General features: G+C 30.5%; 2 protein-coding genes across 2 annotated transcripts; one reads left to right on the top strand and one right to left on the bottom strand.

The window, feature by feature from the left end:
- Window positions 1-4030: 4030 nt before the first annotated feature.
- Window positions 4031-5597, bottom strand: LOC122584992 (NAC domain-containing protein 67-like). The gene is made up of 3 exons (XM_043757086.1): window positions 5262-5597; window positions 4897-5180; window positions 4031-4694 (listed from the first exon to the last, which is right to left on the bottom strand). The coding sequence occupies exons 1-3, from the start codon at window positions 5488-5490 to the stop codon at window positions 4221-4223; spliced, it is 987 nt and encodes a 328-aa protein (XP_043613021.1). The 5' UTR covers window positions 5491-5597; the 3' UTR covers window positions 4031-4220.
- A 5709-nt stretch (window positions 5598-11306) lies between these two features.
- Window positions 11307-13016, top strand: LOC122584991 (pentatricopeptide repeat-containing protein At5g56310). Its single transcript, XM_043757085.1, has one exon. It carries the CDS (start codon window positions 11307-11309, stop codon window positions 12912-12914), a length of 1608 nt encoding a protein of 535 aa, XP_043613020.1. The 3' UTR covers window positions 12915-13016.
- Window positions 13017-13832: the final 816 nt, after the last annotated feature.

The following is a 13832-nucleotide window of genomic DNA, read 5'->3' as shown; positions in this document are numbered from 1 at the left end:
CCATTGTATATATTTGTATATATAACGAAGTATAGGAATCTTGTCATTTTCTTGCTTAAGAAAATAAGCTAATAAGTTTTTGTTATTAATATTTTTTGAAGAATAAAATTCCAAATTTTTAATCGTAAGCTTGCACGATATCAAACGACAATGAGGGGCCTATAGTGGGATCCTTGCTTACAGGAAAGGGAGCTTAATTGTGTGGACCATTTATCTTTTTCAAATTGGTAGTCCAAATAATGGGACTGTTTCATTTTTATCTTACAACATTACCTTCTGATTTCTTGGAAAGGTTATTGGACCGACCTTTCACACGACTCAACAACAAACTTACTATATACAATGCTTCAATAAATTAATAAAGAGTTTTGGCAATTATATTTTTTTATAATTTTTTGGGAACACGTTTTTTCTATATATAAAGAAACCTATGTATTATATGATTCATTATTTCATTATGGTAAATATTATATTGATTTAATGATTTTCTTTTACGGCAAAAATGAAATATTATTTATAACTCCAAACTAGCAACAAACTAAGATGAAAATATTACAAGATACTAAAACTAAAAGAGACATCAAAAAAATATATGACTTATTATACCAAATTACCAACTATTCAAAAAAATATATGACTTATTGTACCAAATTACTAACTATGTCAATCTAACTCTACCTTTTTAGTTCATTTAAAAATCAGATAAATGCATGGATTTCATCTCTTCAAATATCATTGAGGAAGTTGAAAAGACCGAATTATGTACCGCATCGTTTCTTACTTTTCAAAAACTCCAAATTGCAATAAGAACAATGACATTAAATATTTTTTTCCATTTTTTGTCCCCAACAAAGTGACGAATGTTATGAATACGGGCTTGAAAAGCATAAATCGAGTTTACTTTGCATCAAAAACCAATTCGCTCCCATACCGCCAAAGCAAAGGGGCAGGCTATGAGAAGATAATCAACAGATTTGTCCGCCTCATTGCATCAAACACATGATAAAAATTTTAATTATATAAAAAATTACTGAATGTATATGTTGATTTTTAAAAAAGCTTTGAATCGATTGATTACATGTTGATTTGTGTCCCGACATAAATTCACGAAAAACCGTTAACAATATCATCGGTTTAATGGAATATACTGAGATTCTTTGGTACTAGACTCTGACTAAACAGTCAAAGTTTGAATTGGGACGAAGCAACTCGTGTAGGAGTTTCCGGTTCCAAAAATTGCGTGACGCAACTGCTTACGTCATTAAACATTGTGACAGATGATCGACATCAAATGTTTTTTCCTCCTATGTTCTATGCAATATTTCCTTAATTGATTGATTCCATGTACCTATCAATTCTAATGGGGACGTGGTGGAGGTATTTAGTGTGATCTAATTTTTTGTTTAAAATGATTATTAATTTTATTATTATAGTATAATAACTAAACTAAATTTTAGACTCGTGTTAAATACACACGTTTACTTTGTTATAAAGATTAAATCATTACCTATCAAGATAATATTGTAGCTAAAAAGTCTTATTAATTCAAAATATATATAGCCAAAAAAGAATCCTGAAAAATGTTAAAAACGTAATTTATATAACTAAAAGAGGGGTTGGACCGTTGGGGTACACTTAGCATCCCTAATTCCCTTCTTGTAGCCTAATACTTCTTTCATATTAATTCTCTATTTTTTTAATATTTATTTAATAAAAAATGATCGACCTTTAAAAAAAAATCTTATAAAAAATATTTATTATTATTATTTATATATATAACACCTAGAAAAACTCTCACATATTCTCAACCTTAAAAAAAACCTTACGACAAAAAAAAAAAAAAAAAAAAAAAAAGAAAAAAAAAGATACGATTGACTACTAAAAATGTTTTTTAATTTATATACTTTGTTTATATTTAATTATTATTATTTAACATTGAATTCTTATGTTATTGTTATTAATATCTCTTTTAATTTAATTCGTTGTCCATTATAGGTTCGTTATGACTTCTTATTCAACAACAAAAATAAGACCACATTAGTTTATCTTGAAAATCTTAAACCAACACATGTTAAACATGTTCTACGACTCTATGTTGTGCATGTATGAACCGTTTCGAAGTGGAACAACCCGAAGAAAATCAAAACGTTTGAGATGGTCTTTGTTGATGAATTGGTATGTATTTTTCAAATTTCATACTCTACACTTTTTGTTTCTCTTTTTATTTAACTAAAGTTGAAAATAAAGGGGTAAACTGAAATCAATATTTATATGGAGTTAATTTTCATATGTTTCTTTTTTTAGCTTTTGTATTCATTAAGTTGTGATATTGGTGATACACTTTTTGTTTCACAATTATTATTAGATTTGTATATTTTAAGACTATCCGTCAAATGGACATGGCTGAGCACTAGTTAAAAATAAACCCTTACAATAGTTTGAACATTAGAACGTGTATCTTCCTCTTTTTTTTTTGCAATACATCTTTGTAGACAACATTCATATTAGTATTTTTTTTTTGTCCTACCATCTTTGTCGCAAATTAGCACATTGTGACCCTTTATGTAAAAAACGTAAATAAAAATAAACCCTTCCAATAGTTTAAACATTAGAATGTGTGTGTTCCTTCATCTATTGCAATACATCTTTATAGACAACATTCATTTTAGGTTTTTTTTTGTCCTACCATCTTTGTCGCAAATCAATACATTGAGAACTTTTTTCAACTTAACTCCAAAGATTGCAATATACAACTGTCCGTGTGTGGAAACATGACGTTGTAGATACAAACCAATTGTTGATAAAGATTGATCTTGACTTTTAATAATTGACTTTTTCGTTTCAAATAAAAAAAATTAGACTTTTTAACCTAAATACTTAATTTAAATTTATTACGAGTTTTAGCCATCAACTTGACAAGTTTTTTTTCCCCATCATTTAATTAATTCAAAAAATTTCAACATATGATACATTATCTGCAAAAAAGTATTTTAAAAGATGAAATATAATATATGTGTTCAGTGTGCTAAAAGTTATTCTTTTAAATTTGTTTTTACTTAGTCTTTTTACATTTAATTTTATTTTATTCAATAATTTATCTTGTCTTTAAAATGTTATAAACAATCTGTATATTTGACACGAGAATAAATGAGATCTGAATTTGTATCTAATATGAATATTTAAATTTATTTTTATCTACATTTTTTACAGTTAAATTTATATATTTAATAGTTTATCTTATCTTTAAATTATTATAAACAATCTGTGTATTTGAGACATAAATAAGATCTGAATTTGTATCTGATATGGATATGGATATTAAAAGATTAATCGATGGTAGATAGAAGGAACGGTAGAATAAGATAACTATAATTTATTATTTTTTATTTATTATACAATTTATCTAGTAGGTATAAATATCCCTATAAATATGTTATAAATGTATAAAGATTTGTGCAATAGTTTATTGATCAATCTTTATATAACCGTGAATTGTATACCCATAAATTGTAAAATATAATTAATGTAAGGAAAATGATTAATCAACCTAACTTATATACCTAAGCATCAACCTAAAACCTTAAGAATTTAACATGTGGATTCCACTAATTCTCTTTCCTAATTTTGCCTCATGATTTTTGCACATGTCATCATCTTACTATTACGCATATCTTTAGACACATTAATTAGGTTAATTTATCATTATCATGTTTGTAATTATTATAATTATGACACATCATCAATATTCAATTTAATAAAATCGAGACTTATGATTGGTTAATAAAATATTAAGTCAGTTGTCTTATAGTATACAGAAAGATAAAGATAAAGAGGTAATAATGTTAAACAATACGAGTATATGTTATCCAATGAGATTTACTGCTAATAGATTAAACGATCATAAGTATTACTCGTAAATATAACCATAAACCATATATGTTAAAAGAATAATATCAAAATGCATATTATAGTTACATTTATCATTTTCCTTTAGAAATTGGTGAATATTATACATGTGGGACAAAGAATATATCACAATGCACATTTATCATTTTCGTTTATAAATTGGTGAAAATTATACATGTGGGAAAAAAAGAATATATGATTGTATATCACAAGATATATCTAGCCTTGTGTATTTACAAAAAAGAATAATAAACCATATTTGCTCTGAAACTCCATGATCTAACACTTAAAAAAATCCTAAAATGATCAAAATCCTATTGGGGAAAATGCTGTTGATTTGGGGAATAATAAAACATTGGCATTTCTTCATAAATGTAGTCATGATTATTAGGAGGCATTGCTTCCAAACAATTATGCAAATCCTCCAAACTCAAACTGTCAAACCAATCATTTCCATTTTCATCCAAATTCCCCGTTACTACTCCTGCCATGTGGCTTGTACCTTGGACTTTCGTCGTCAAAGGTTGATTATGCGTCGATTCGTGCGAAATGACATCACCTTCAAGGCTACCACTAAACCCATCATCCGAGCAATATTCGAACGAATTATTCAAACTGTCGCTGTTGTTGCTACTATAACTAGTCCCTTTTATTTGTAACTGATCATCTGACAATATTAATGTAGGAAGAGTAGTAGTATCATGAGTAGTTTTAGCGTCTTTTGGTATGATCATCTCTTTCGGGTTGTTCTTCTTGTTGTATAGACGACAAAGTACCCAATCATCCAACTACAAATAATATCAAAGCGTAAACAACGTCAACAATTATTAGATCAATTTTTATTTTATTTTTTAAATGTTTTTAAAAAAGCTGTTAAAAAAAAAAAAAAAAAAATTTAAAAAGTAATCAGATCGACATATAATTCTACCATAAAAGAAAATCGACTTAATTTACTTTTGAACGTACACAACAAAATGTCCCAAAATTTACCTTATTGTTGGAAGAAGTAGTGGCAAGACTATTGGTGATCAGTCTATATTCATGCATGATCCAATTTGTCTTGATTCCTTTAGTCCCTTTTCCGGAGTAAAAAACCAAGGCCTTCTTGATCCCAACAGTCGTATTCGGGTCGGATTTAGACTTGATGGGCTTATCCGCTCCTGTTGCCTTCCAATACCCGTTTCCTGTTACTCGATTCGGTCTGGACCCATTCGGATATTTCTTGTCTCTTGGTGTAAAAAAGTACCATTCCTTTGTTCCAAACAACGCCATTTCTAAGAAAACAAATTAAAAAAGGATCATTAATTTATATAATTAATCGATAGATGTAAAAAAAAAAAATTTAAAGAACGTACCAGGAAGTTCCCATGGTTCGTGTTTGTAAAGATCGATATCCGCTATAATCGACAATGGTGGGGGGACGGTACTAGCGGCGGTTCCAGACGTCGACTGTGACTTACGACATAGATAATGGACAATGAGCTCCTCGTCGGTCGGGTGAAAACGAAAACCAGGTGGTAAGTTCAACTCAGACTCGGCGTCTCTAACTGATCTGTTTGTTATGGTCTTAGTTGGTGATCTCATGATTTTTTTAATGTGAATTGAATCTGTTATGTAAAGAATATATAATGTTTCTCCTTTCTGTTGATTAATTAAGTTTGGATGTGTGTGTGTGAAATGTATTTGGATGAGAATTGGAAAATTAAGCCCCCATGAAAGGTTTATATATGAGGACATTTGGTATGTTGTTCCACTTGACATGGGGAAAGTTCTATGAAACTACCACACGTGCAACTTTTATGAATTCAAACGAATCCATTTCTATGTACGTACTACTCGTATATTTTATTGTAGTTTAATTTGATTTACTCCGTAATTTAGTTTAACTTCATTTAATAAAAATAAATTTAAAAAAATTAACAATTTAATGAAAAAGACATCTTCAATAGTTAAATTATTTGTTAAAACCTTATACTAAGCTTTTGATAATGTTATTGTTGACAAAAACTTTCAAAAAAAAAACTTCTGAATATTTTCTATAGGGGGTCAAACTCTTATATATATACACTTGATTTTTTGTTTTTTTTTTTTTAAATCACTATATTAGGAAAAACTAATGCAAAATTGTTTTTAAAAGAAAATGATCAATCTTCTCAAATATTTTTTCTAAAATTTCTCATTAAACCTTTAAATTAATGTGTATCCCATTAATTATCTTTCTTAGTTTTAACTTTTGATTTTGACACATAATAATATTATAGTTAGGAGATTTTTAAGAGGTTTAGTAATTAGAAGGATTAATCATTTTCCTTATGTTAGAAGTATTTTTAGGAGGTTATTAGACAAAAATCTCTATTAGATTTTAAGTTGTGATTTGTCGTTAAAATGTAAATAATAATGTAGATAAAAATCGGGTTATTGTGTAAATGTAACTTTCATTTGATTTATTGTATGTAAGTAATCCATTAAATTGAACGATTTATGTAAAAGTGTATACGTGACACACCATATGAGCTTCCACGTAAAAGTTTTTGATTGGTCAACGTAAAATTTTACATTAATTGTTCAATTTAGCGGGTTGCTTATATACAATAAACAAATTAAAAGTTACATTTACACAATAAAAAAGTGTAAAAATTACTTACACTCCCATATATATTTAACCCATAAAAATATTATAAACTTTCATAGAAACTCACGAATAAAAATGATATACTCTTTCAAATTTGTGAAAGACAAAGTAAACTTTTTTCAATTCACTAATTTGATTATTTCTAACGTATAACATTCCTGAAAATATATGCGTGGGGTGGAAGCAATGAAACGTCCGCAATAAAATTAAATGAAAAGGAAAAAAATTAAAAATGATAGGTAGACTAATTTATTCAAACAAAACATGCAAAGAAGGGTCAACAAATTGGTCATCGCTAACTACTTGCAAAGTGGTGTTCTCCTCATTCATTGAATTTTCTTTTTGGAATCTATGACTATATAATATTTTATACTCCTATAGTCCTATCATATTTCATCATCCATTACTAGCTACTTCCCAGTTAAAATAGATGTTAGTGGTGGCTAAGTGCGACAAATTACGATCCGTCCAATGATTAATCAGGAATTATTTAATTAACATTAACATAATCCAATTGATTAACATAATCCAATCAGTGTGATGAAGTTTACTATATTGGCTCTCTTTCGTTAGTTTTTTTTTTTTTCTTTTTCTTAAATTGTTCGTTTGAAAGATGTTTTCTTTATAATATTTTTTGCAAGTGATTGGCATTTTTTGCTGTTGTTTTATTGCAATTTTGCTTGTTGATTATTGCATAATTTTGTGGTTATTTTGAAGCCATTCTAGGCCATTTCACTTCGTTTTTGCAGCTTATTTTTTCTGGGGTCAAATGACACTTATGAGGTTTATTAGTCATCAAGTATTTTTGCCCCCACTAGAACAATTTCCTAGATCCGTCACTCCCCATAGGCCGAAGTAATTATATATATTTATGGTTCCCATAGCAAAGAGAAAATAATAATATTGCCTTTTAATCTCAACCTTTTAAAATAAACTAAAATCTAATCTTCACCCTAGAAAATAAAATACTAATCTTGGCAACTTAGAAATTAAATGCTACAACCAAATTATGCCGTTTTCATCTATCACGAACATGATTATTATTATTTCTTTTTTTTTGACAAGTGAATTTTACCTCAGACGTGTATGATGTGTGTTAATAGCACAACGAAATGGTCCCGCATTAAACGGATCTTAAATAACATTTCTCACCATACCACCTCTTTTATTGAAAAATACCGTTGAGTAGAACCTACCAAGGCTCGAACTCGAGACCTTGGAGTAAACTCTCCCGGGGTCCCGCATAGCAGGTTTAGTGAAACACCCCTGACCACTGTGATTTAAAATTTGTTTAAACTTTTATAATTAAATAATTTTTATATGAAGTGACCAATATATATATATCAATCAAATAATTAATTATTAGCTACCATTTTTGTTAAAATTATTTTGAAGTCACTATGTATTTATATATTCTTAAATGATATATATTTTACATTTGTTTGGAAAACATTTAAGCTACAAACATAACATATATTTTTATTTTTTTTTTTATCATTACACATAAAGAAAGACAAAACAATTACTACTTTTATATACGACTCTCAATGGACTTTGGGTTAATGGTTTCAATTTGACGAGTAAAAATTTTTTTGAACCCAACCCAACTATACTTATTTCTATCCTATAGTTTTTATTTAATTGTCAAAAGCATGGTTTTGTATGCAATATATATACCTTACAAATAAAAATATGTATACATATATATAAATGTTTGTATGTAGATGATACATTCACATATATGCATAATAGTGGATGAATAAGATTACTAATAAATTGAAACTTACAGTAGCAGATTAAAAGGTAGTATATGTCATGATATTTTTCTTTTACATAAAAGTGTAAAGCTACCATCTCTTCAATTAAATTGATGAACTATGGTAATATATTTATTTATAGGCTTATAGCCATATAGTTATTCACATACGGGATTTTGGAAGAAATTTTGTATGAGATCAGACATTTTTTAAAAATCTTTTATGCATAGCTATTAATTAATATTTATATGGGTTTTGATTTACTTTCTCAACGGGGTTTTTATATATGCATGAAATAGGTTTTTATATATGCATGAAATATTTATTATTTAGACATATATTAAGTATGTATTATAAAAAAAATATGAAGATAACACATAGGATAAATCCTATGTGACATATTTTTAGATTAACTTTAAATTTGAAAGTATTTTAGAAGGCTAAAATTCTACTCTTTTAATAGATATATATATATATATATTAAAAACATGTGAATATGTGATTGGCATGTTCAAATTTAATTAATTTATAAAAAAATTTAAATTAATGAATAATATATATATAGTCAATCCTTACATTGTAGAAATGTATATATTGAGATCGAGATTGGAAATTATTTAGCATGAGTATGACTTTGACTTGAAGATAGTCAAAGTTTAAGTAGGACATGGCAGAATTGGCAGCTAGCTTGTTCTTTACTCAATTACGCCACTGCTTACGCTTCCCGTTTTCCAACTCACGTCACTTTTTAAATTCCATAATACGAAACAAAAGCATTTTGCCATATCATCGTTGTATTATATCATTTATTTTGATTTGATGTAAATATTACATTTTTTTGTCCGACGATGTTGCACACCCCGGATTATATATGGCACAAGGTAACATCACCACGCAAAAGTCAACCCGATTAAGGCATTTGCGGTGACGTCGCCGTTAATACTCTGACACTGACAGGGGGCCCGCTATTTTCTCTGCCAGATTTACCCCGCTATTTTCTCTGCCAGATTTACCATTACAGACATGCGGGCTCGCAGTATTAGCGGCGACGTCACCGCTAATACTACCTGGTCGGGTTTGACTTTTTTTAGCCTGGTGGGCTTACGCTCCTCGTTATATATATGGTTGTTAATTCGTTGTTGATATCATTCGTTATTACTTGTACAAACCAATTATCTTAAGATAAAAAAATACATCTTTCGACATGAAATCATGAATCGCCTCAAATCTCAATGCAATGGGCAATTGTCTATGCAGCGTTGATTTTAACTTTGATTAAATAGTTTAGTTGAGACGCAGCGGCTCGTTTTCGATCTCTATTTCCAATACAAATGAAGCAGCTGGGCCAGGGTTGGAATGAATACTATAACGTAATTGCTCGCGTCATTTCATTTCGTCATTACAAACGATTTTTAAGTTGTTCGTTTATGCCGTGTTTAATTCCATCGATGGTGAAACATTTTGAATGTCAATGGAAAGTTTGTCACTTTCATCCAAAAGACATTTAAATTGTAAACTTAGATTAAATGTTTACTATTTGATAAAGGAACATGATAACTGATTTTAACTTATTTAACTTTTATAAATATGTTTGATAAATTAATCAAATATAAAATTTATTTATTATAATTAGATATAAGAAGACAAAAATATCAAATTGAAATATGAAATATAATATAAGTAATTGTAATTTGTGACATATTTAGGTAAGGGTTATGTACCTGGGAATGCAATGAAGTATACACAAATTTTTATGTTGTGTAATAAACTACTCTGATGTTTATAGTATGGAATGAACTTTCAAATCCCAGTTATTTGATGTATTTGGGTATATGTGTCAATCATATAAGTTGTCACTTGTAAGTTTTGATTGACCGGATACATCCAATAACCTGGATTTGAAAGTTCATTACATACAATAAACATCCAAGCAGTTCATTACACCGACATAAACATTCTTGTATAGTTATATACATTCCTAGGTACTTATCCTTTTAGGTAATTGCTTACACCACTCTTCTAAAAATATTTCAGTGAACTTATATCTTTTATATCATGCTAAAATAAATAATAAAAGATTTTCTTACCCAAAAAATTAATAGATGACCAATGTTTAGATATAAAGTTACAATATTTATATCTATTGAAATTACATTATAAATAATTTCTTTTTGCTTTTACAACTAAAGTTTAAAGTAGATAAGTAGTTGATAACCTCAAAATGACTCTATCTTTTATTTACTATTTTAAACATCCCGATTTGAAATATTTATAGTATCAACTTAATATTACCTATAATATCTTAATGAGATTAATTTGCAATATCTATATAAAACCTATAATAACTAAAATACCTTTTTTTACATCAATAACCCATCGACACCACTCATCATTGCTATCAACACCACCACCTGTCAGTGTCGTCGTCGTTATTTTCCCTTCTTATCGCCCGGGGGCATATTTCTAATTTTATACAATAGAATACCTAAAACACATTAGTAGGGCTGCTAACGACCAAAGCTTTTATCGAGTAACTCGAGCTCGAGCCCGAGCCATAAAATCAAGCTTGAAATAATTATCGAGTCGAGCCCGAGCTTTACATAGCTCGGCTCGAATACTTTTTGAGCTTTTCGAGCTTTTAATATATTATTTATTTATATATGTATCTATAATACCTTAATAGTCAAGTCCCATTGAGCTTTTCAAGCTTCGAGCTGAGCTCGAGCCATATTTATTGACATAACAAGCTAAGGTCGGGGCTTTTTTGAGCTTTTCGAGTCGAGCTCGAACCATATTTTACTACACCGAGTCGAGCTCGAGCCTACATACTGAAAGCTCGTCGAACTATAGAGTCGAGCTCGAGCCTACCAGTTTTTTATCACTCGGCTCCGTAACACCCCTACACATTAGTACGGTAATAAATGTGTTTGGGTAAATCACCATTTATAATCTCATATATTTGCACTTACTAACAAAAAAATAAAAACGTCAACTTCGTCCATTTTACTCGAATGTTGTCTCGAATCGAACCCTCCTTGAAACCTAAACACCGGTACATAGCAGCAACTACACAAGATATCATCTCTTTTTTATTAGACCAATGTTCCAACAGAATCCACATTTATCAAACCCATGCGTTCATGCTTGTTCGAGGTTTCGATCAAGACAACCTTTTTCTCGGTCGATTTATCGAAACATGCTCCAACACAGGTCTCTTAGACCATGCCATTTCTGTTTTCTCTCATAAGACCCAAAAAGATATATACTTTTACAATGCCATGATCAAGGCTTTTTCGAGTCATTCTCGAGTCAAAGAAGCTATTTTTGTTTACAATGAAGCTCGGGTTATTGGGTTAAGACCCGATTTCTATACGATTCCTTTTTTGTTAAAGGGTGTGAGTCGGTTGGGTTTAGGAAAAGGGGTTCATTGTCAAGCGATTAGTTTTGGGTTGGATAGAGATGTACATGTGGGATTCAGGTTGATTCAGATGTATTCAGCGTGTGGACATGTTTGTGATGCACGGAAGGTGTTTGATGAAATGTTTATTAGGGGTGTGGCGGTTTGGAATGCGATGGTTTCTGGGTATTGTAAGGTTGGTGAGGTGGAGAAAGGGCGTGCGTTGTTTGAGGTTATGCCGGAGAGAAATGTGATTTCTTGGACGGCTTTGATTGCAGGGTATGCTCAGGCAAACATGGGTTGTGAAGCGGTTGACGTTTTTAGAAGAATGCAAGATGATAATGTGCCCCCTGATGAGGTCACGATGTTGGCTTTGCTCTCGGCTTGTGCTCAGTTGGGTGCTTTGGAACTCGGTGAATGGATTCATCGGTATATAGATGAACATAGTTTAAGAAGAAGTGTACCTCTTAATAATGCACTTATTGACATGTATGCGAAGTCAGGGGACATAAAGAAGGCGATTGAGATTTTTGAAAACATGAAAGGAAGATGTGTTATAACTTGGACAACTATTATTGCTGGATTGGCTTCACACGGGTTTGGAAATGAAGCTCTTGATATGTTTTCAAGAATGGAAAGAGCTCGTGTTATACCAAATGATGTTACACTTATTGCAGTTCTTTCTGCGTGTAGCCATGGTGGGTTGGTGGAATCGGGTCGTTGGTATTTCAATAACTTGCTTCCAAGATATGGGATTGAACCAAGAGTTGAACATTATGGTTGCATGATTGATCTGCTAGGTAGAGCCGGATGCCTATTAGAGGCACAAGAACTATTAAATCTGATGCCTTTTGAACCAACCGCTGCGATTTGGGGTTCCCTTCTAGCAGCATCCCGACTTCATGGAAATGTCAAACTTGGTGAAAAAGCTTTGCAATATTTGATCAAATTAGAACCACATAATAGTGGAAACTTTTTGCTTCTTTCAAATACATATGCTTCAACGGGTCACTGGAATGAGTCTAGAAAGGTAAGGAAAGTGATGAGGGACAGCAATGTGAAACAGGCGTCAGGTGCGAGTTGCATTGAGTTGAATAGTAGAATTCATAAGTTTATATCTGGAGACGGTTCACATCCTCGATTTGAAAGAATACTCAAAGTTTCGTTCGAGTTACATAGACAAATGAAGGTGAAAAACATTTACCTAGTATGTAACATGTAGAAACATAATTTTTATACACTGTTTGACTATACGCAACTGTACAGTATTATTCAGACATCTGGATTATAGAAACATATCTTCTTTTAGAAGGGAATTTCGATCTTTAATACATATTTAAAGGTTTGTAAAATTGACTCATCGAATGAAAAATGCTCAAAACCACAAGCTCAAATTCTAATACTAGAACAATGTTGTACAATATCAAAATACTCTTCTTTGCGGAGATATAAGAAACCTGAAACATTGGTTGGAAAGTCATCTTATAACTCATAGGCTTCCAAATTCCTTGTTTATGTTACACTCATGATATGACAAATAACAAATTCCTTATTTATGTCGCACTCATGATATGACAACTAACAAAACCATTCTGATGTTGCGAATTAGCGGTTGCCATTCGGTTGATGTGTGATCAACAATTTGTAGTTCCAGTAGACAACCAAAACATATTTAGCAGTTTTGGTGATGACTAGATCAAGTAAATGATGCATATATACATTATAAAACAGGTTCCCGCAACTTACTAACACATGCTGGATAACCTGCTATCGTAAAATGTTTCTCCTTGTTATCGTTATATGCATATATCAAGAATTTTGATCGAATGGTAACTTCACCATTCCCGATATTTGTCATACAATTAAAAATCAAATGTTTCTCTAATCAATAATTCCGACTCTATAGCAGCCTACAAACCTGACTAATCAATTAATCATCATTTGCTTATGTACCGATTGTTTGAAATCCATCAATTAGAAAACCAGTTTGATGTATATTGGCTTTGGGGTTTGTCCTCCCACCAAAGACCCTAAGCTTGTCAATATTAAATATGAATATTATTTTGTCGACTTATAGTAAGATCTCTACTTCGGCTGAGATTTTTACATCAAGCGGTGTTAAGCAGATGTCAGGTGCATG

This window comes from Erigeron canadensis, chromosome 1, assembly GCF_010389155.1.
Source record: "Erigeron canadensis isolate Cc75 chromosome 1, C_canadensis_v1, whole genome shotgun sequence".
Taxonomy (NCBI): Eukaryota; Viridiplantae; Streptophyta; class Magnoliopsida; order Asterales; family Asteraceae; genus Erigeron; species Erigeron canadensis.
The sequence above is the reverse complement of the archived record's forward strand: the minus strand, read 5'-3'. Positions and strand labels throughout refer to the sequence as shown.

What these genes read in the sequence shown, in the direction of transcription:
- LOC122584992 (XM_043757086.1), bottom strand. Translation starts at nt 5,490, where the DNA reads ATGAGATCACCAACTAAGACCATAACAAACAGATCAGTTAGAGACGCC. An exon ending in CGAACCATGGGAACTTCCTG is followed by an intron (nt 5,181 to 5,261) that starts GTACGTTCTTTA and finishes TTGTTTTCTTAG; the next exon opens with AAATGGCGTTGTTTGGAACA. An exon ending in CTACTTCTTCCAACAATAAG is followed by an intron (nt 4,695 to 4,896) that starts GTAAATTTTGGG and finishes TATTATTTGTAG; the next exon opens with TTGGATGATTGGGTACTTTG.
- LOC122584991 (XM_043757085.1), top strand. Translation starts at nt 11,307, where the DNA reads ATGTTGTCTCGAATCGAACCCTCCTTGAAACCTAAACACCGGTACATA.